This window comes from Archocentrus centrarchus, chromosome 5, assembly GCF_007364275.1.
Source record: "Archocentrus centrarchus isolate MPI-CPG fArcCen1 chromosome 5, fArcCen1, whole genome shotgun sequence".
Taxonomy (NCBI): domain Eukaryota; kingdom Metazoa; phylum Chordata; class Actinopteri; order Cichliformes; family Cichlidae; genus Archocentrus; species Archocentrus centrarchus.
Window position 1 is genome coordinate 21,442,447 of NC_044350.1, and position 22,727 is coordinate 21,465,173.

The 22,727-nt window shown below is 40.6% G+C and overlaps 1 protein-coding gene across 2 annotated transcripts in view; it reads right to left on the minus strand.

Annotated features, from left to right (window-relative positions):
- Positions 1-22,727, minus strand: part of cacna2d2a (calcium channel, voltage-dependent, alpha 2/delta subunit 2a) — a 178,823-nt gene that overhangs the window by 27,591 nt on the left and 128,505 nt on the right. For both annotated transcript variants that reach the window (XM_030730460.1, XM_030730461.1), the window contains exons 7-13: positions 17,888-18,019; positions 17,611-17,668; positions 6,662-6,712; positions 6,227-6,326; positions 4,832-4,993; positions 2,545-2,655; positions 1,685-1,763 (exon numbers count right to left, since the gene is read on the minus strand). In XM_030730460.1, coding sequence (XP_030586320.1) covers positions 1,685-1,763; positions 2,545-2,655; positions 4,832-4,993; positions 6,227-6,326; positions 6,662-6,712; positions 17,611-17,668; positions 17,888-18,019 — 693 coding nt within the window. The remainder of the gene's footprint in view (positions 1-1,684; positions 1,764-2,544; positions 2,656-4,831; positions 4,994-6,226; positions 6,327-6,661; positions 6,713-17,610; positions 17,669-17,887; positions 18,020-22,727) is intronic.

Below are 22,727 nucleotides of genomic sequence, written 5' to 3' on the forward strand. Positions count from 1 at the left end.
AGTCTCATTCGCCCATTCACACACACATTCATATGCCTAAGTGCTTTTAACCTAACACTCACACTCCAGTGGATGCACTGGGTAAAACTCTGGGTTCAGTATCTTGCCCAAGGATACTTGGACACCGTGGATTGAACCACTGACCTTCTGATTAGTAGATGACCCGCTCTGAGCCAGAGCTGCCCCGGTCACAGATTTACTTATGTTTGTTGCACTCATGTTCCACTTGCAGTTGTGGTTAGAAGTCTACATACACTCATCATGGGCATTAATGTTGTGGTAATTGGGGTGTTTAATGATTACTTTGAATTATTCTTTTTCCAGGGCAGAATCATTGTACAGCATGCATCGTTAATGACTTTAAAAAATCAAGAATTGAGTGCACAAGTTTAAATTTAATTTGGATTTTCTCTAATCCACACATTTTCAAACGTATACATACAGGATCAAATACATGCATAAACCCCGACTAATAACAAGCTTTGGGCATAATTCCAGCTGGATATTTGACCACTCTTCTTGGCAGGACTGGTTCATTTAAATTGGCTGGTTTCCTGACACAGTCCCAGCTTTTAAGCATAGTCCACAAATATTCATTAGGGTTGAGATTGGGGCTACAGGAAGACTGTTCCACAAGCTTAATGTTAGCCTGCTTTATCCGAAAGGCTTCTTCAGTTCTCAACCAAATGGTGGAGAGACCCAGGTATGGGTTTAAATACCTGGGTCTCTCCACCATTTGGTTGAGAACTGAAGAAGCCTTTCGGATGAGAGGTGAAACGTCTTCAAGAAACAAAAAGAAGTCCAGTCGCCTTTTTCAAGCTCCAGAGACATTTAAAGCTGGAATTACCATGGCATTCATGTCCATGATGAGTGTATGTAAACTTCTGACCACAACTGTATGATGCTTGTATTTTCAATGTAGTCTCTCTATCCTGTTTTAAACTATACAATAAATGAAATACCTACACTTTAGCTTATAGACGTAAATAGAATAAATATAATAAATACTGTAAGGTGATACTTCGACAATTTAACATTTTAATTATATTACACAGGATTCTACAGATAATATACAATATTTTACATATATAATGCATTTGCAGAACATAAGCGTGAATATGATCAGTTTAGATGTGTTAGCCTTTTGACAAGAGCGCCTGTGGCTCAGTTAATGCTGGGATAAGAGCAACACCCTAATTATTCTGAACAAGATATTTTATGGATTTAACACTAATAACTTTTCAGAAGCAAAAGTTTCCACGTTCTTCTTAATAAAAATCTTAGTTTACTTCAGCTTTCCAGTATTATGCTCTGCAAACAATTGGACATAGCACACCTGTATGGCTAACTCCAGCATGGGAGTTCTGAAAAATCAATTAAGTATGCTAAATTTAAAGCTCTTTTCTCTCTTTTGTTCCATTTCCCACTTCAGAACTTCCCACTTGACCGAGACAATGCCATTCATCAGGGTCCACAAGTATTCTATTAAAGAGCACCATATTGTTTAGGGGCACGCATGTATAACCAGGGCACTCATTGTGTAGTCAAGCACACATGAAGTATGTAGATAGTAGTATGTATTGGGGGCCAGGGATCATACTGCCAACTCTGTGATTATAGGGCAACCCAAACCCGCATTCCCTTTTCTTAGATTTTAAATATAAAGATTAGCTTATTCACTTACCTTTATTGGCACATGCTATCCACTGCAAAGGGGTGACATCGTAATTATGCTGGCCAACAGAGAAGGTGAAAACACGAACCTGATTGAAGAAAAAGACAGACGAAAGAGACGAATCACATGTAGGAAATGTACAAAAAAGAGAACCAAGAAAGTTGCTTACTGTATAGATGTTAACTAGAGCGTAACAATAATCCACAAACCTACTTAAAGGCAATACATACACACAAACACAAATGTACACAAACTTCAACTATAGTGACTGACTTCACAAATATCTCCAACACTAGACAGCAGTGACAGAGATGTTGAATTGCAGATTATTCTATATGACAGCAGTCATCATGGAGGAAGGAACTGCACAGTAATGACTATCAGAATGAATCCTTGTAGGGCTGTGAAATCAGGGAACTGAAGGGTGGAAGTCACGACAAGATACCAGAGGAGTATCTACTGGCTGTAATATTACAGGCTCTGATGATAAAGTGGCTAATTAGTCAGCAGGTCAGAGCTGTTAACACCAGCAGCTAAATAACAAAAGAAACAAACGAAGAGGGAAGGAATAAGAGAGGGGAGAGAGTGGAAGAAAGGCTAAGAGATACAAAAACTAACAAACAAACAAACAAACAAAAAGCAAACAAAACCCCCCCAAAAAACAAATGGGAGTGAAGAAGCTTGGAGAGCACTGTATGTGCACAGATTGGAGGGTTTGGCATGTCTGACTGTCTAACTAACAGACCTGCCTATGCTATATTCAGACAATGTCAGCAGAGAACAATGGAAACAGGAAGAGAAAAGGCAGCTTCTGGAGATGTGTGATCTCTTGGGCTGAACAGATAACATCCTCGCAGGGACAAACTCACTGTTTTGTTGGGCCAGTTGTACTTCTCAAAGATTTCCTGTGCACGATCCTCCCCGCCATCTGTAAACATCATTATCATCTTATTGCAGTTGGCCCTTGGGGCACTGCTCTCCTGTGGCACAAGAAACAAAATGAGTGGGAGAGAGCAAAGAAATAAAGGGAAACAAGGCAGGAAGACATGTTAGAAAAAAATGAAACAGTAAAGGGGCAAGATACTAGAACATATCCACAACACAACACTAACAAGCATTCTTTACTGGGTAAGAATTTATACCATTTTAAAAATAATTTTAATAGTTTAATAGATAGTTGATTAGTTATTTTACTATTAAACAATGACATGATTATTAAGTGCTTAGTAATTGGTTAATAATTGGTCTTCTATTTGGATAAGCAAACCATCTATCTGGATAATTACTGTAAAGGTGAAAATTAGGTTTATAAAAAGTTGTAAATGGTTATTAAACAGTCCAACATTAATCAGTTGGTACATAAGTAAATAGGTGGATTGGCGGAGGTGGAGGTGGAGGTGGACTTGGATACTGCAGTTTGTGTTTCACTCACTCTTTAATTTCATTCTGGTTGGGTTTTGGCCACCAAAACTATTTAGTTAAGTTCTGGAAAAGGTTGCAGTTTAGTTTAAAATACTCTCAGACAGGAAAACTGACATGCTCATCTCCAATCCAAATACGCCATTTAATGGGTGCTGAACCATATAAATGTTGCAGTAAATTTGAGTTTGGTGGATTATTTCTTTGTTATTACAATGCTTCTTGGCAATAAATCGTATGCTGTTGGAAAGCCTGTTTATTTCCCCTTAAATGGTGCCACATTTGTAAGGAAAATGCATTTGCAGTTTGAGAAGTGGAGTTGGGTATGGATAGCTTAGTCTGGTACTGACTCTTGTTTTGAGCTTTTGGCAGCCAATCAAGCTTGCCAGCACTGGAGGCAATCTCAGTGCAGAGAGATATCGAGAGGAGATTCTGCAAACAATGGAAATCCCATACCTCCACAGTCTGGAACCAAATTCTACCCGCCATCCCCCCCACCCCCAATCATGGTTTATCAGAGACTACCTTCAGAATTTGGGAGTACAGACGATGGAACGGCCTGCCTGTAGTTCTGACCTCAACCCCACTAAACACTTGTGGGATCAGCTTGTCCGTGCTGTTTGTGCCAGAGCGACTAACATAACCAGACTGGGTGACTTGCAATAAATGTTGGTTGAAGAATGTGATGCCATTTCACAGCAGTGTGCGACCAAGCTGGTGACCAGCATGAGCAGGAGGTGCCAGGCTGTTGTGGCTGGTGTTTGTGGTTGTTAAATATCTATTTTTAATAAAGTTCTATTAACTATCAATTTATATAAATTGTTATAAAGGAGTCTACATTATTTGTATACATTTTCCCCTTTCCATGTATTATTTCTGCTATCAATTTTTCTCCTTTTTTCACTCGTGTTTGAAGCAGACTCATCTAATCTACTCATGGCTTCACTCTCACACATTTATAGATTTCCTAGTTGCCAGCCAAAGGCTTCTTCCCATTAGCATAATTTTAGGATTGCATCTACAACCTTATTCTAGCATTAAATCTGGTTGTCCCAAAAACATTTTCACAAGCATTTTAGTCCCCCGCCACCCTCCTGCATTGCAGTTGTCATTGATATGCAGACCAGCAGCAGGTCAATCTGCCAAGATTCTAATAAAGACAAATAATATTGCGACAATTACATATATTTATTGTGCTTTTGTCCCCAATCACAGCAGTGAGTCAGCTACAGACAGCGATTAAAAGAAGCCTTTTTATTTCTCATTCTGCCAGCAAAAGGGAAGTTGGGAGGGTTGGGGTGGGGTGGGGGGAATCACTTGGCTCTATGCCTCCAAGCCCACCAGAGGAATATAAAGTGTCTGTGGCTGATATCCTCTGGGCTGCGCTCATCAATCATCCCATCAGAGCCCATTAGGGTGGCAGCCTCCTAAAATACACAGCAGCATACGGAGCTGAGGCAGCACCTGTGTCGAGAGCACGTGGATCCCTGCTGCTGACAGACCTCACCACGGTGCTGGCTGCTGGAAAAGCCAGCGTCACTCCATTGCACCAGCAGTTATAATCAGAACTGCCTTCAACAATGACAGCCCTCTGGAAATGTCTTATACAAACCTCAGCCACTCACTGTCAGCATTGTGTTATCACTGTAAATTTTGCTTTATTAATTGGATTAGACAGTAATGTCAGCCACAGACAAACAAGGATCGCCTTTCCCTGAAAGGCTTGTTGGCTCTTACATTGAGAAGCTGTTCAAAGGCGAATGTGAAGCCAGATTTGTAATCTGTGGTCCCTTTGGCTTGCATGCGCATGACGGCTTCCTTGAAGATCTTCTTGTTACGAACGTTGGCCTGGACCAAAGTCCTAAAGCACGGAACAACAGCATCGGCCTTTTCATTGAACTGTAAGGGGACATATGAAGACACACATGAATGTAAAGACTGGCATATTTGCTAAGTTAAAAATATCTGTGCAACAGTTGTAAAAGTGCACATTTCTCTGTATTGCATGTGTGCACAGTTCATGGCGACAGACGTGGGTGTGTGCAGATGTAAGCTACCCTGTTCTTGGCTGGCAGTAAACACTGGTAATTACAACTTTCCACACCAAGAACAGGTGCACCTGAAATGCCAGTGCATTACACTGAACAGAAACCCAGCCAAGGTAATATCATCTGTCTCATCTCATCTACCAAATTAGCCTAAAACTGTGTATATGCATGTGTTTGTGTGTGTGGCATCTATGCACGCTATCAGGTGCATGTCTGTAATAGCATGTTTCAGATGATGTTTCTTCTTAAAGGTCAACCTCTGAATCTATTGATGTTTTCGAGACAGACTGATGTGAACTATTATGTGAGAGAAAAGATGGCATTTTGATTGGGTCGTATCGTGTCATATTTAAACTTGCAGACGAAGACAGAAGAAATTACAGTGCTACTTCTTCAAATGTTAGGAAAGCACTATCTGCGCCATATGATCAAAACAAAATGAATAGAGTCACATGTGTAATCTACGACATATTAAAAGATACCTCACCACATATTATTATAACTAATTATACTTCCCTTACAAGTGATACCAGATGATTACTTTTGGTTAATTTCTATTTATTTATGTATTTTGTGTTTGCAAAGAATTCTGAGAAAAGTTTTTGTAAGTCCTTTTTTTTTTTTTATAAGGGTGAAAATCAGATGCGTTCCCATCCAGATTACCATGCTTATTTCTTGCTCTTAGAGCTGGGATTTAGAGGCATACAGTGGCTAAGAGCAATGGATTATGAGGGATTACCGAAGGGAGTCTACAAACAGAGCCACCACACCGAGCAAGTGGACGTGTTTGTGTGCATGTGTGCGTTTGTGTGTTATCTGTCCTCCAATATAGAATAACATTAAGATTCCTCTACACATTAGTCCTAATAGAAAACTTGGTAATAAGTAGAGTGAAAGAGACAGACGGGCACAATCCTACAGGGACAGCAGTGAGGCAGGACGAGCAGACAATGTAATGAGCGGAGAGAACAGTTTCCACAACAACTGGGAGCAGAATGACCAGCTTACCAACTCCCTGCTTGAGTACCACCTGCTTGATGAATACCACAAATATTTGTGATGTGGTCTGCAAGCTTCTACTTACTCTGGCCACATTCACATAGTCATCATCTGATAGAGTGTCTAGCATCTCCACTACGGAGGTCTTCATGAGCTTCAGAGTGAGTCCGCTGACACTTCCACTCCTGCAGAAAAGAAGCAATAAAGCACTTATACAAAGAGATTTCATAAATTAATTAATTTTTTTGGTTATGTCCATTTTTTAAATTGTGGGTTACCCTCTGATACAAATAATTCCATATTTGAACATGCATTCAATAAATTATATGCATATTTAAGAGTAAATAGTAATAGCTAATATAAATTAAATTAAAGCTAAACGTGAGACTCTTATCATCTTCCTTTAACCTTGGCCTTTCCTCAGACCAACAGGTGGCACTAGCACCCTTTGAAGGAGACATGCACTCCTTCCAGAGGGGGGAAAAAAAAAAAAAGGTTAAAAGAGAAGTGAGATACTCACACATCCACAATGATGACCATGTCCTTTGGAGACGATGCACCTTGGATATACCTATACAAAAGGAGACAAAGAATGGGCTTTAATTTGTTCCCGTAATCTCTGAAAATGGCACTTTAAAAAGAAGCCAAAGTCACAATGAGCTGAGCCATCATAATATGGAGCGACCACGGCTGAGACCACTTAAGCTACAGAATACTGAAAAGGCTTATGTGCTTAGAAGAGTTAATAAGTTGTTATATACTTCAGTGTTGGCTACAGCTTCTGCAAGCTGACTTCAACATAGATAGTCCTCTTTACTGAACAACAATGCTCCCTCTAAATAATTACTGCATGAGCCAAAGTAATTACTAGTTTACAGACTAAGTATATAATAACACATTTAGGACAATGGACTACACTGAGCTGCACAACCCCCTTGGAGATGGCACTTTTAAAAAGACTTATTCAATACAGTATCAATCGAAGACTGACTCAGTTATTAATGAGTACCAGTAGCACAATTACTATTTTTACAAGGGTTAGGATTTTTGTTTTGATATTCAGACACAGATACAGATATTTGCTCTAATTTCTACTTAAACCAGCTAGTTTCTTGTTGCTGTTTTTAACATTGGTTATTGTTATCATTAAGGTCACCATAAGCTGTGCTGGAGACCTGCTGAGATTGTTTTTCATTTCAAGTTTAAATTAAATCACACTTCGTATCATCTAATTCTTCATCCGCAAAGAGTCATGATTTCCAACAGCATAAAACTTGCCAAGACAGTTTTTTTTAGTGCTAGCAATCTTGCTGCTTTAATTGATAATTATTTCAACAAGTAGTTGTAGGAATCAAAAAGAAAACGCAACTTTAGAAATAAAAAATTGTATTGTTTTCATCAAATAATTTTAAACAACCTATAAAAGACCTAGTACTCTTGCTTTTTTAAACTGTTCTGCTTTTGGTAGACTCATAGAGTTTACTGTGCTTTATATTTAGTCACTTTAAATTTATTGTAAAGGAGCAGCCTGAGTGGTGTTGACCTGCTCAGTGAAGAGCCTGTGCTGAGCTAAGTGCTGTCAGAAAAATAAGATAGCTGATGTTCTGTTCCTTTGATGACTCATCAGTTGGGCGTCAAACACATTATTTACTCTGGCAGGCCCTTTGTTTGGATGGGGGGTGGGGGGGTGACAGAGGTGTATGCGCAAGCTGCTTAAGAACATTGTACTTCATCTGCAAAGCAACTCCTAAAATAGGGCTGCTCTGATGTGTGCGTCTGCCACGGCACAAGCCCACGAGGCAGACGCAGCACTGAGCTAGCTGCCCAAACAACTTGTGTCCTGGAAGAGGTGCACACCTAACATCTGTCCAGTGTTGATAGAGGATGACATACAGAAGGAAATCTAAAATCCCCACAGTCTCTTCCAGCGGCAATTAAATTCACATTCACCACTGATGCAAAGAGAGCTGAGATTGATGGATATTATATGCTTTTCTGTGGACCGCTGGAACGAGGGAAGGGGTGGGGGTGGGGGTGGGGGTTCAAATGTGAATACTAGTTTGACATTCTGGGGAGCGAGCAGGCAAGCAGTTAGCAGCACTCTTTGGCAGACTAATCAGGGGTCTCTTTCCACTGATAATCAGCCATTCCGCTGAGTGTGGAGAGAAGTCAGCTGCCTGTGGGCCAGAGAGGCTCTTTTCTTATGCTCGGCCAAGCTGATATGGAGGTAGAGCAGCGGAGCCTCGGTAGGCTTCGCCACTGCTCTCACAAGTCTCAGTGCTCCCACTCACTGGCAGGTGCCACTTCAACCTGCAGAATGACCCCTGACCCACTCTAAAGTGACATCTCACCAGCACAGTGCTCTAATCCATATTAAGACACGATTTGGACCTTACTCAGCTGAAAACCTGCCCGAAACCCCCAGATGGAACCGGGGCAACATACCAGCACTGCCTCCCATGAGGTTGATTAACTGAGCATGCCCAGAGTGAACATAGGCAAAATGTATGCATGTGTGTGTGAGAGAGAGAGAGAGAGAGAGAGAGAGAGAGAGAGAGAGAGAGAGAGAGAGAGAGAGAGAGAGAGAGAGAGATGGAGTAGGGAGAAACCAATTATTTTCAATAATAAAGAATGCCACATCAAAGGTAGAACTTCCACAGCTCTCCACAACTGTGTGGCGTATGAAATCAGGTCTGGAACCATGAGGCATGCTGGCATGCATGACTTTTATCAATTTAATTACTGAAATCTTAATTTGAGGCAGAGAGAGGGAGAGGGGGAGGACGCTGAGACTCCACTGCTTTCTTCTGAGCGGGTGGGGTTTGTGAAAGCGATCATCGATGCAGGACCAACACTCGGTCAGAATGAGGCCCACGTCTCCACTCCCTCAGGCTCACGGATGGAGACACCCCGTCTGGAGACTGAGCGAGGGTCATTTGGTGACGGCTGATGCCCACAGACCTACTGCAGGATTTCATTAACTTCTGTGGTCAGTATATTTCTCATACAGGAGAATAGTCCTTTAATGGGTCTTGGAGATATTTTGAAGGGGGCTAAATGTTAATTATAATGCAATGCAGACCTCTATTACTCAGTCATTATAGGTCATCTTCAGCTGCACCAATGTAAAATCTCACAATGGAGAACTGTGCAAGCTTTGGCCCTGAAATATGCTGAGAAAATATTACTTTCAAGCAGATCATTTCTCTCTAACTGTGAGAGAGGCAGCATTGATCAGCAGTAATGGGGTTTAAGAAGAATGTGTGCGAAGTGATGGAGTAAGGAAGAGCAACACATGAGCTAGGATAGCGTCACTCAACACTGGAGCTATAGTGCTGCCATGGCTGATCTTCCACACAGATTGTCTTGGTGTATCAGCGCTCCTCTCTTTCTCTTCCTTTCCAGTGCCTGAAGTACAAATGAATTTTCTCTATGCCTCTGAGCAGAGAGCAACAGGATCAGAGAGAGGGCAATGGAGTCAAGAATTTTCAGTCTCCGGGCTGATACGTCGTTCTACAGTTCTGACAGATAAAAATCATGAATCGAGGCCGGTATTACTATATAATTCTCCACATTTTGACTCATGGATCCAGATGCGTTGTTTCTGCATGGATTCCAGTCAGTAATTACCTCTCAGCTTCTGCCCACTGATGCCATTCTTTCCCTGTCATTACCCAGTCTCCTGCATGCCAAGGCCAGGTGACAAGCAGATGGGCCTGGCTGGTGCTGAACAGAGCCCTGTCGCCCATTCTGTTCCCCAGCGACAAGACCATCAGCCAGCAGACGCAACATCTCGGCCTATGTCCTATCTGTCCATTCACTAGAAGTTATGGTCAATATTTTACCACTGACACTGACCCATCAAAACTAGTGACAGAAGGTATTTCACTATTGTATTTCACATGATGATGTGTCAGTTCTTGTTTACTCTGTGAACAGCTCATTACAGAAGATAAACTAATGTGAAAGGTCTCCTTCTGAGTCCACCTCCCAATATACGGCCAGCCCAAATTTAATTCAGCCTGTTCATTACACCTGTCCATTGCATCTAGGTAGTTAAGCGAAATATTACATCTCATAAAATATTAAATAACATATAGCAATGGCTACTGGGCATGCAAGGCCCACTGTATGGTGGTAAAATAACCAATTTTCAAAATAAAATAGACCATTTAGTGTGACTTGCTTCAGTGAGGGAACAGAATACTTTTTTCTATTTAAGACATTATATAAACTTGATAAAAAAATAATAGAGGGATGCTGCACCTTATTACATCCCTTCATTTAGAAACCACTGCTCCACCTTATATTGCTGTTGGAAAATTAATCTTTTTGACTGATAGTTGGACAAAACAATTAATGTGCTGACATTACCTCTGACAACACGTGAAGAGCAATTACATCTATTTGTCGAAAACTTGTTGAATACCAGATTAATCCAAAGTAGAAATCAGAAATTCATCAAATTGGAAATAATATGACGTGGTAGCTAATTTCAAATTTAATTGCCAAGGTCTAAGCAGCTCTTTTTTTTTCTTTTTTTGGCAGGTTTGGACACAGCAGAAATATTGACTTCTAAGCCCATAAAAAGCAAAAACACCAGAATCACGTAACATACATCATGTACTGTACATAAATACGTCCATACACTCACAAATATCTAAAATCAAGATACAGCCTGATTTGTGCGTGCAGAAGACGCCTGCTTTTTACACCGAGGTAGAATGAGGTGTTGCTCTAAGTGATAAATAAATCAAAAAGAAATGCATTACACAAGCAATGAACACAATGACATCTTCTATGTTGTGGTGATTGTGTTTTGCTCCTTTTGTAGCAGTCTAGTAAAAGGAGTCTCATTGGAATTCATGAAATAGTTTTATCACGGCACAGCGTTGTAAAATCAATACATTAACTGTGCCGGGGGGGGGGGGGGGGGGGGGGGTGCTAACTCTCTCAGGAGATTGTGTTTACGCACCCTGACCCACTCGACAAAATGCTGTGAATTACATTTAAATTGGAGGAATCATCTTCTACATGCATTTCAGAAACATGCAGATACATGTAACATGATCCACAAAGTGGAAAAAAAAAGCCTTACTGTATTGTTGGAGTGAACTGTGCTTATTAACCGCGCTGTGCAGCACTTACAGATAATGAGATGGATACACACAGCACCATGTATGTATATACTGACACTACAAAATGTGAGTTTTCTGCACAGTGATAGCCTTGAAAAACATGCATCATATATAGCAGATATACAGAGAATAACCACAGATTAATGGGAAAATTGTATATAACACAGGGAAAAGTGTGTGTGTGTGTGTGTGTGTGTGTCTGCTCCCTTATGTGCGTGGATATGTGTTGTGCTGATGGGCTTATTATTTTATGGACTGCTGCTCTCTTAGTGCTCCTGTGGATGTGGCAGGCGAATAAAGATTGAATTAAGATAACAATATAGGAGGACGGCGCCCAGAGAGCCTGCAGGGAAAAAAAGATGTTGTCTGCCATTTATTTATTCCACTTTCTGTTGATTATTGAAAGTGTTGGCACCAAGATTCACATTTCCATATTTTCGGATATGCCCACGAATACAGCCCCCCCCCCCCTTTTTTTGCTCAAATTTTCCACCACTTTTCGATCTGAAAAAAAAAAAAAAAAAAAAAAAAGCACTGAATATTGAATTAGTCATGCAAATTTGTTTATAGTAAAGATTAGGAGCCAAACATCAGGTTGATGTTGTTTTTACACATGGAAATTGAAAATGAAATGTGAAATTTAAAATTATTTTTTTTAACTGCAAAGCTTCTGATAAAACCCTACTGCATCACCTTAGGTAGGCCTTCCTTTTGATTCAGCTTCTACCTGAAGTCGGGAAAACAGAAAGGGGGGGGGGGGGGGGGGGGGGGGGGGTATATAAAGCCCAGGGCATTATATACCTAGAATTGTGTTTTAGGGAGCTTCAGCTTCGAGGCCTGACCGCCATAGTCATAATATTTATAAAGAGGTTAGATTGACTTCTTGAAGAAATCAATATGTGATACAGCCTACATGCTGTTGTGAACCTGGGAGGTAATGGGATCTTTGCAACGCTTGGCTAACAGGACTCCACGCCTGTCTCTGGTTATTTCTTTCTTCGCCTTTCACTTTCCCCTCTCCCTCTCCCTCACTTCAAACTCTGCTTCGCTTCCCTTGATAACAAGTGCAGACATTATAATGGACAAATGTTAATAATTAATGTCAGAGCAATTGGAGACAATTAAGTGTGTTGACTGGACCATTAATTTTCCTGGGGCTGCTGGTAGGGGAACAGAAGGCGAGAAAGCCCATCTGTAAAAGAAGGTGGCCCCTCTGTTTTTTTAATTTATTAAATTTTTTTCCACAGAAGACCACCTGGACAGCTCTGGCCAGGCCAGTTACACCAGCATCAGTTGGTCCCAGTAAAACTACAGGTCTACTACACTACAAAAGGGCTGCTGCAACCACTCTGCCAAGAAAATCATATCTTTGATGGGACTCTTCTTACAGACTACATCAGTCCTTATATTACTGAAGGATGGTCCTGAGATTAGATCTGTGTATTACTGGCATTACTGGTATTTACAAAGGTGTAAAATCTATAGCATCTAACTGGTATCAGCCCTTGTGATCTGATTTATGTGTGAGAGGAAAAGCGCTGGTCAGTATGTGAGCAGAAAGTGTGAATTTGTCATTTTTAGTCACTATTTATGTACATTTTCTAGCCAGTAAGAGGCAAAAATTTTGGTACTAATGTCAGTGTTTTCACTGTTAGTACACTTCTGTGTTGTGGGTTAGCTGATGCTGCCAATGGAAGGAACTTAAAAGTTGTTCCTTGTATGACGTGAGATGAGCACAAAACTGCATGTGTGGATATAGTTAAGTTAGTTAAGTATAGTTAAGTCACAGGGGGTTAACACAAGATGATATCAGTGCCAATACTGAAAAGTCAGCCATTGCACTATTTGTCACATAAAATTACAGGAAATTTACAGAGACAGCTGGACTGGGATAATCACTGTGATCAAAACTTTAAAATCTAGGATTCGTCCTATTTGGAAGCAAGGCCAAATTTCAACATTCCCTGAGGTCATTAAAATGCTGACTAGCCAATCAAAATCAGCAAATTGTGTCACACGTGGCATGACATCTACGACTACGCAGTGAATGTTGATGCACAATATGTAGCCAGTGCCAAGTAAAAATGGGGTATAAGAGCAATGTATTAAAAGAAAATGAATGGAGACACTCCACTTGTTAAGACTGCGTCAGCCATTTCTGGGTCCAAGCACTCCTGCGATCTCCAAAATCAAACAAACTGAGGCATCGTATAAAAGACGGTCCAAATTCTTTCAGTTCCAATAAAATGATCAGTGTAGTTTTTCTCTCAGGTGTTACAATAAAGTTTAATGTCCAGGCTTGAAAAAGAGGATTTATGAGAGTTAGGAGTTAGAAGGAAGTTAGCAAGCTAGTTTCTGTTTAAAAATAATATGAATAAAGCATTTCTGAAAAATTAAAACATACAGCTCTGCTAAAATTTTGTTGGCTTCTGCCATTGGAAAATTTATAGTACATGAATCAGTTCATCAAATTCTCATATTTTAATTTTCCACCTATTCTGTGTACTTTTGTGTTTGTAGTGCTGTATTTCGTCAGTGCATCAACATATTCACATTGTGTTATTTTTTTCAGACACATAGAGGAACCCTCTGCCCACTGTCACGCGCAATTTGAGATGAATCAGAGCTTCCATTATGAAATTACACAAGTTCAGGTGCAGCATGTCCCATTCGGCTTGGCATCATTTTGCAGTGTTGCTCATTTCCAGGATGTTCTGCAACATCCATTCATAATCCAGTTCTTAAATGAGAAACATTCAACAATGTGAAAAACATGCTTTGTTCTACCATCAGTAGTGGTATCACAAAATTTTCGAAGCCTATTCAATGCACTATTACGCTTAGACACTGTCTCTGCAAACACATTTGAAAACAGTTGTATTCCTGTAAAAATAAAACTTAGAAATTGTGCACAGTTTATGCCAGATATTTACAATTTATATTTTCCTACACAAAAAAAGAAGAGAAGGATTTCAGTTCTGCTTAAATGCCACACAGACGTGTATGTTCTGTTCGTCTTAGCTTCTGTACACCTTGCATCTGTCACCGCAACGGATGCCGCTATCTACTGCTGCCACACGACGGGCTTACCTAACACCAGGAGACTGTTTTTGCAAAATGCGTGATTGGACGACCTCTTCAGAGAATGTCAGTTGGGGAGACGGCGTGTTAGAGTATAATCACACAAGTCTGACCTGACATATCATGACACTCCCTGCCACGGCTGTGCCACTCAGCACGGCTGGGCACAAGTTGCTAAGCAACAGGCTACAAGAATGTCGAAGTCTCCAACGTAAGTAAAAGCTCAACAGAAATGACAGTGACAAACATGGACGACCGGGGCGGTGGGTGGGTGACAAGGTGTTTCTCTGTGCAAAAATACCCCTCTTCCTCTGTCCAACCCTGTCACACATGCTCCTGCTCCGCCATCCTTCTCATCCCCTCTTCATTTCTGTCCCCGGGAAGAGTCCCCCAGTCAAAACATGCGTAATAGAATTAAAATCGGGTTTGCTTCAGTTATTGCACTGACAGAGCACAGACAGAATCACTGTTTAAACATATCCTGCTACACAATGCCTTGTGTTTTCTGGCATTTTATGTGTTTTTAGTCTTGCCTAATGTGACAATGCGGCACCAGGGAGACGTTGGTCCAGTGTAAACTTAATTAAACTGTCGGGGAACACCTTGTTAGTTTCATGTTTGTACACTGAGGTGGTACTTTAAATTTTTTCATTTAGAGGCATGATCTGTGATCTCACTATAAATGGAAATGTCACCCCGAACAGAATCTGCACTCACTTCAGTGTTGCGCCCCTCTGCAGTCCCTGCTCACCTTGCAGTGGCAGGGCAAGAGTCTCTGGGTGTTGCCATGGCTTACCTGCTAATCGTCTACACCTGACGAGGTGTGGATAAAGCCATGCCCGAGGCTGGATTGAAGGCCTTCATGCTCTCTGGGTTGCAATTTTTAGCTCAGATTATGAATAATTTAACATAAAATCATTGTCTCCAATTTATGTTACGGCTTTTGAGCTGGGTCATAACATGAGTAAGGATTTAAACTGTTTCTAAGCTATAAATATTCAATCTTTTTTTATATTTTCTGTTAACAGTGCTGTTTTGGTATATAATTGTAATACATTTCTTTAAATAGTCAGATCAGTTTTCTTTCTTTTTTTTTTTTGGCTTATCTCAGCTTTAAAAGTTTACCTTTATTTGAGGCAGGCCTTTATTTCAACTTCTCTCCATTTAATTTTTAAGATTTTAGCATGAGAAGCACGAGCGCCTCTCTTTGTTTTGTGACTGCAGAAAGCCATGACTCACTTTTGATAGAAAGCTGGAGTTTCTTCATATGAGCAGAAGAATAACAGTCTGTACACACCTATCTGTGGTAACACACCAGCACTTCATGGCGTCGCTTATGTAGCATGAAGGTAAATAAAACACAGCCTGATGAACTGAACAGTGAACATAATCCCTAGACTATATTTGGGGACAGGCCTTTATTTGTTTGTGCTGCCCATACTGTGAGCCATTGTTTTACAGTAGGCCCAGCTTTAAATGGCCTACTGGGAAATACAGTAGTAATAATTATTTGAGGAAATATAAACTATTTTTATGTACCGCTGGTTATATTTATTTGATGTAATCAGCACTTGTTGATCAGGATGGGTGCACGCTATTCGAAGTTTTTATGGATGAATAAACTGAACCTTGACGGGACCTTTAAACTCCACTTGCACATGAAATGAGAGAGCAATTTTATGTCTAATTAAATACAGATAACCGTTCATTCAATCATTGTCAGACTTTCTCAATTTCAAGATATTACATATTTGGGATCTTGAGTTTCATACAAACTGTAACACAATAAACAAGGTCGCTTGAATTTGTTTAGTTCTGAGGTAGTTCTTGTTGACTTCATCTGCCAGCCTGGCCTGACCTCAAACAGCCACTCACTTTGAGCTGGCTGGAGACAGAGATGGAAAATGGGGTCAGGTCTGATCAACATTGCTGTCATGATTATGTCCAGTTCACTCCAACCTGTAACCAGGCAACAGACAGCCCTGCCACAAAGCTGATGTGACAGTGGCAGGTAGACAGAAAGTCGAGGGGTGGACAGGAAGCTTGGGCGGGTGGGTGTTAAGCCCAATGCAGCCTTATTCTGTCCAGCTCATCGATATCAGCATTTGAACTAAGAACACACATAGTGGGCACCCATTACACCCCTTTTCCAAGAAAATGCACTGTGCATTACTGCTTACTATGCATATTACTGTGATAAATACTGGTCTAAAAACAGTCAATGATCTCAATCTCTTAAATAGCATTCTTTTAGCTCCGAGCTGAAGGGAGCACAGGATGTCTGCATAAGCAAAAACAATTTAGAGTTGCAGGTTTTCTTCTCTACATAAAGCTGTATTCACAATTTTTTTTAAAGTGAAGCCAGTTATGGAAATTCTCTGAAATTTGAAATGATGTCCTCTTTACATTTAAATGTAGAATTTGAAGCATTTTTAAAATAGCTGCACTGATACACACAGTGTGCTATGTTGTGAAGAGAATTTTAAATACAATCACAGGTTATGCCATTTCACCGAGCAAATAATTATAAGGCTTATGAAGATGAAATTACCTCACATTATTTTCGATCTAAAAACAAAAGGCAAATGCAGTGAACTGACACAGGCTGCTGCCTCTGTTATATCACACAAATTAAAATACAAAAACGGTTAGAGTGCGAGTCTGTGTGTAGGCTGAAAACAGATCACAATTTGTCATAGTCTTAAGATAGTATGACAGCAAAGGTGTTGCAATGACGAGTTCTTTGCACTTTCACTCTGCTGCTGCTCGTGTTTGTATTGGTTTGGGGTCTGCTGGTCTGACCTGCATAAACTCCTTTGTCCCTCAATGCTCAGTGGGGCTCACCTGGTAGGCACTAGGCTTGCATTCAAGACAAAGACAGGACACTCAAATTTAAAGGTAAAAAAATAACACATCTATCGAGCAATTTAAAGGGTGTTTAAAAATATTCACATTTTGCCATTAATAGGTAAAACCTGTTTATATAGCAGCAATACTTCCCTCCTCTGTTATACCAAAAGTTCTTTGTTGAGTTGGGACTTTGTTGAATGATGGTCCAAATCAATACATTTATAAACAACACTGTGTAGCTTTAATAAAAACATAATTTTTTGTTATCAGCACTGACATATCTCCCTTTGTAAAGGCAGCTCTTTTCCTATTCTTCTTCAAATGGCCAGCAGGCATTAAATAGGACCACAACAAAATATACAAATACTGGACAAGTGGTCTCTATAAAGAGGGCACTTACCATGGTCTTCTGCGGACATCGTACAGGTCAATCTTGTTGGGTGCCCTCCATGGTGTGGCTAGAGAGCGCAAGAAAACAAATTATAGGCCATCCAGTGCACTGTAGGATATTTCAGATCAGATTAGATCAAGGTAATCATAACTTCAGTCTGTCTGTCAAGTTACCAGTGGGGCCATCTGATAAGAGATTGGCAATGTTCTCCAGCTGAAGATCCCTAGGGTCAATTTAGACTTTATCTTGCCGTACATTATGAGGCAAGACTGTTGATTTAGCCTACCTGGGTAGTATCGTGTCATGCCTGTTGCGCTGCCAAACACCTGCCAGCGCAGAGAGCTGTCCTCCCTACGGTTTTCAATGAAGACCCTTTCCAGTGCCTGGGTCCAGTTTAATTCATTTAGTATGACGGGGGCTGGGGGAAAACACAGAGAGAGAAACACATGAAAAAGACTCATTATGGTTAACTGGAACAGATTTTTATGCAGATTGCAGCGTTCCTATGTATTCAAATGTTTTATAGTGGTTTTTTTGGTGATTTTTGCCAAACAGGAAATTTTTTGGTGCACAAAGTCTTCTTGCAACAGATGCAACACAGTGCCCCTTTATATGACATGAAAACAATGGAGATAACGATTTTGCACCACTGTTTTCAACATTCAAAATCAAAGACATATTTTGTTATTCATTGATTAAACAGTAGAAATAGTAAGCTGTAACTAAACACCATCTTTTAATGGGGGTCACATAACCTCATTATGCCAATTTTCTGAGCAAACAGTAGCCATTGTCAATACTGTATATAATTACATGATTACATGAGTTGGTGGTATTCATGGGTCACACTTCTCCCATCTTCAAATGCAGGCTTCATTTTGATCTCATGCACATGTTGCAAAGTTCCAGGGCTAAAAAAGCCGTGGAAACACAGATTTCTACAGTAGGTGTCTCCGGGACCATGTTTTGCTCAGATGACACATGCACCAAGATAAATTCACAAGGTGAAAACTACACCAACCTCATGGCTGTTGTGGCTGGCAAACATAGTAGACCTGAATGTATAACACAACAGCAGCATTTCTCTCTTACGATCCCAAAGGTCAACTCTCTTGCTGAACAACCTTGTCCACACCAGCAGAAGTAAGCTTAAAACATAAGAATGTATGCATGCAGGCAGCTTGGCCGGCGGTAGCCGTCTGAGTGTGGAATTAGTCTAATCTGGGCAATCTCTTTGGAGAGCAGGAGAAGAATCTGATATGACCTTGGAGGAGGTTGTACAGTCATATTGTCACTAGCAGCATTTGGAGAAAGAAACAACTGCTGAATTTTTGATAACAGAGGCCTGTAAACTATTTCTGCAAATGTCCATGAGTGTGTTAGAGGATTTATGGGTGCTTGGCTCTTGGGAAAGGAGAAACAGGTAAAGGGAAAAAGAGAAAAGGCATATGCTTGTGTATGCACGACCAAATGCATTAGTGTGTGTGTGTGTGTGTGTGTGTGTGTGTGTGTGTGTGTGTGTGTGTTTTGAGTTAAACTCTAAGGTCATAGATCTCACATGTCAAATGTAAATGGATTTATGGTTTTGGAAAGAAGCAGTTCATCATCTAGTCAACAATAAGTGGAGGAACACGGTGCAGGTGGTGTTGGAAATAAAAACGTGTCTATTTTCTGCTTCAGCCTGTCTTCTGTTGTTTTTCGCTGCCCTTATTTTTCTAAATCATGCTTTCTATTCTTGCATATCCCTGTGTGACGCAATGTGCATCCACACACACATAAACCAAAAATGCTTCCAGTCTGTGTTTAATAGCTAAGCTGAAGTCAAAAGACGGGGAGTGCAATCAGAGGTTTAATAGCCACCTGATTAAAGAGGAAACAAGACGAGGCGCTGAGCTGAGGAGAACTTCACTCGCTTCTCTGATTTAATTACTCAGCCAACCAAAGCTAGATAAGCCCCTGAACCGACAAGTCCAGCTTTTCTCAACCCCTCGTTTGAATTTCACACAAATAAATGATCATTATCCACTTTTCCATGCTTTTCAATTACTGCTCAGTCTTTGATGACCTGTCAGTTTAAGAGGTAAGAAATATGGCACTAGCCTGCCATCATTCACATCATCCACATTCGTCTCCTTTACTGTAAGCTGAAAGTTTCCAAATGATCATGGCGATGCATTAAAATTAAAAAAAAATATATAACACTGTTTATTATTTCAGTTTAAAGCTGCCAAAGTCTTTTTAAAATCATGGCTCAAAGCAACCTGTATTCTGCATCCTAAAACAAACGCATGCACACACACAGACACACACCACGCAGCAGCACTAAGCAGTGTTTGGAGGATATGAAAGCCAAATTGCCGCCATCACCAAAGGGAGCTCCTCGACATGCTTTTTTTTTTCTCAAAATTCGTAGACACAAACACAAAGGAAGAATGGCAGAGGATAGAGGCAGCCCTGCAAATGGGCACAAACATAAAAACACATTTGGGGGTGGGGGAGTGATTGATGGAAAGAAACACGAAAATTAACACGAGTGGCTGGCTGCTTTCACAGCAAGAAAGCAAGCAATTTCTCACCCATGGGGGTAGAGGCAAAAAAAAAAAAAAAAATACATAAAACAAACTTGACTTTCTTAAATTGAAAACCTAAGATGCTTTTTAGGTCAAAGAACTGATTATTTTCTCTAAGTGGGTAACAAATAGAGGATCACCTTTGTTATAAACATTGTTAAACACAGTTTCAGAGGTGGAGTCATAGAACATGCTTTCACTATTAGTATAAATCAGTATATTGATATACAGCACTTTGCAAAAGCCTTGAGTCACCCCTCATTTCTTTATATTTTGCTTCCAAGTGGTCTGGAGAACTAGTTCTCCAGGCTTTTCTGAGGGTTAAGCCACTTAACACTGACCCATGAATCACTCAAGCATAAAAAGGCACCTAACTCAAGAGATGAATCAATGTCAGTGTCTACACATGACAGGCAATTGAGCAAAGAACCAGTGGGGCTCTTGTAAAAATTGATGGAATTAAGAATGCATAAAAGTACTGTCAGATTTTGATCCACCACGCAATGCCATCTGGAATGTGTCTGATTGGCTTCATTTTTCAGCGTGACAATGATCCCAAACACACTGCTTATACACTCTATTTCCATTCATATTTGCGCATTTCAATAAGTCACTGCACCTACTTCCAAATTTTCCTTGCAAAATATAAAGAAATGAGGGGTAGCTCAAGACTTTTGCACATTACTGTCAAGGAGGGCTATATTTTCCCACGCCTTGTCAATTACTGGGTTTTTTGTTGTTGTTGTTGTTGCGTGGCTATTTTGATGATTCATTTATGAAGAACGCATGCCACCGACACGCCCGCTACAAAATGAACTGCATTCTACTAGAATTAGAAAGCATCAGAGCTTTCGGTTCTGTCTCTCATAACTCAGTGTTTACATTTGCCAAGAATCCAGATGGCATGAAGAGCCTGAAAGATTAAAATGGAGAGTGAAATTTGTGAGACTCTCAGTATGTCTGATATTTTAACCATGCATTTTCAAAATTGCTGCCATCGCTTCCATGACTCTGAAGCATTTCAGTGACACCAGTGGCTACATTCTACTGATACTAACATGGAGATTATCAGGGAACCGAACCACGCTTTTCAATTTCACCTGGGCCATGCAATACTCCGTGGTCAAAGAGCCATCTGATTAATGTGTAAAAAAGTATTATCCTTTAAGCATGAGCTATCACAGCAGGTTACTGCAGCTGCAGCCTGTGTGCTGTGAAGTCCTGGTGCTCTTATCTGGAGAGGCACCAGTTCTGTAATGATAGCTGTCCCAGACAGGCCAAGGGCAACGAGACATCCTGTGACCTCTGTTAAAACTAGCACCATCTCAGCTACCTAGACTACCATCAAGGTATTAACTGAACTGTGGCTATGAAAAAGGACTATTACAGATACCCATACACATACACAACTTACTACTTATTTGCACACAGGTAAATAAGCTGCTGTGCATGAATCTTTACTGACATTTGAGTACTGGTCAGTCTCGGTCCTCCAATAAAGGGTGATAAAAGACAGAGCAGAGTGCATGTGTATTCATGCCGCGAGGTGAAACTAAACCATTGATATTTGAGCCACCTCTACTGTCAGGCCAATTCTGCAAACGCAAATGCAAACACACACACACACACACACACACACACACACACACACACACACACACACACACACACACACACACACACACACACACACACACACACACACACACACATTTATCCACATCTGCAGGTGATCTCTGCAGAAAAACAGGCACATCAGAGATAAGAGAACACAGCAAACTAATTCTCTTTGATTTATTCAGTTAGGATATGCTGTGACTTCTCTGGACAGTTGATAAAAAGACAAATTTCCCCTGGGGGGGAAAATATGCTCACACAGGCAGACAGGGCCTAAGAGGACTGTGTTGGCTTCATCTTTCACATGAAATGCGCCTCTCTCTGATATCTTTAAAAGGTAATTCATCAGCGCACCGCTCCCCTGACATTTAGAGCACCCTTGGCTTTGCCCCCTTTATGGAGCAAGACTGCACACCAAGTAGGGAAACAATTATGAGCGGGATTTATGGAGCATCTCTGCGTGGGATCATTCCTCATCTCCCCCCACCTCGATCCTATGACCCCACCCCTCAACTCCAAGTACACACATTACTCACAGTGATGTACCTGTGATAAAAAAAAAACCAAACACCCAAACCAATATGTTCCTTATGTTCTGTGTTAATCCAACATTATGGAAACAAATATGTGTGTCACTGCTGTACGCACAGAGCAGAAAAAAAGCCCTGCAATATATCATCAAGAAACACAAGTGGCCCCTTATAAGAAATCCATAATTGTAATGGAGCTGAATTTATTACCTGAGACCCTCTGAAGAGCCATAACCATTAATGCTGTCATTGCCAAAAGCGTTATATATTCTATGTTTTAAACAGCATGAGTAAATGTTAGTGGAAAGTTCAGTTTTGTTGCATTCCTGGGTCTTGGAGCCAGGGGTTTGAGCTTGTGGACTTTTGCTCTTAGTTTAATTCAGGTCTGAGTTTTGTTCCAGTTACTTGT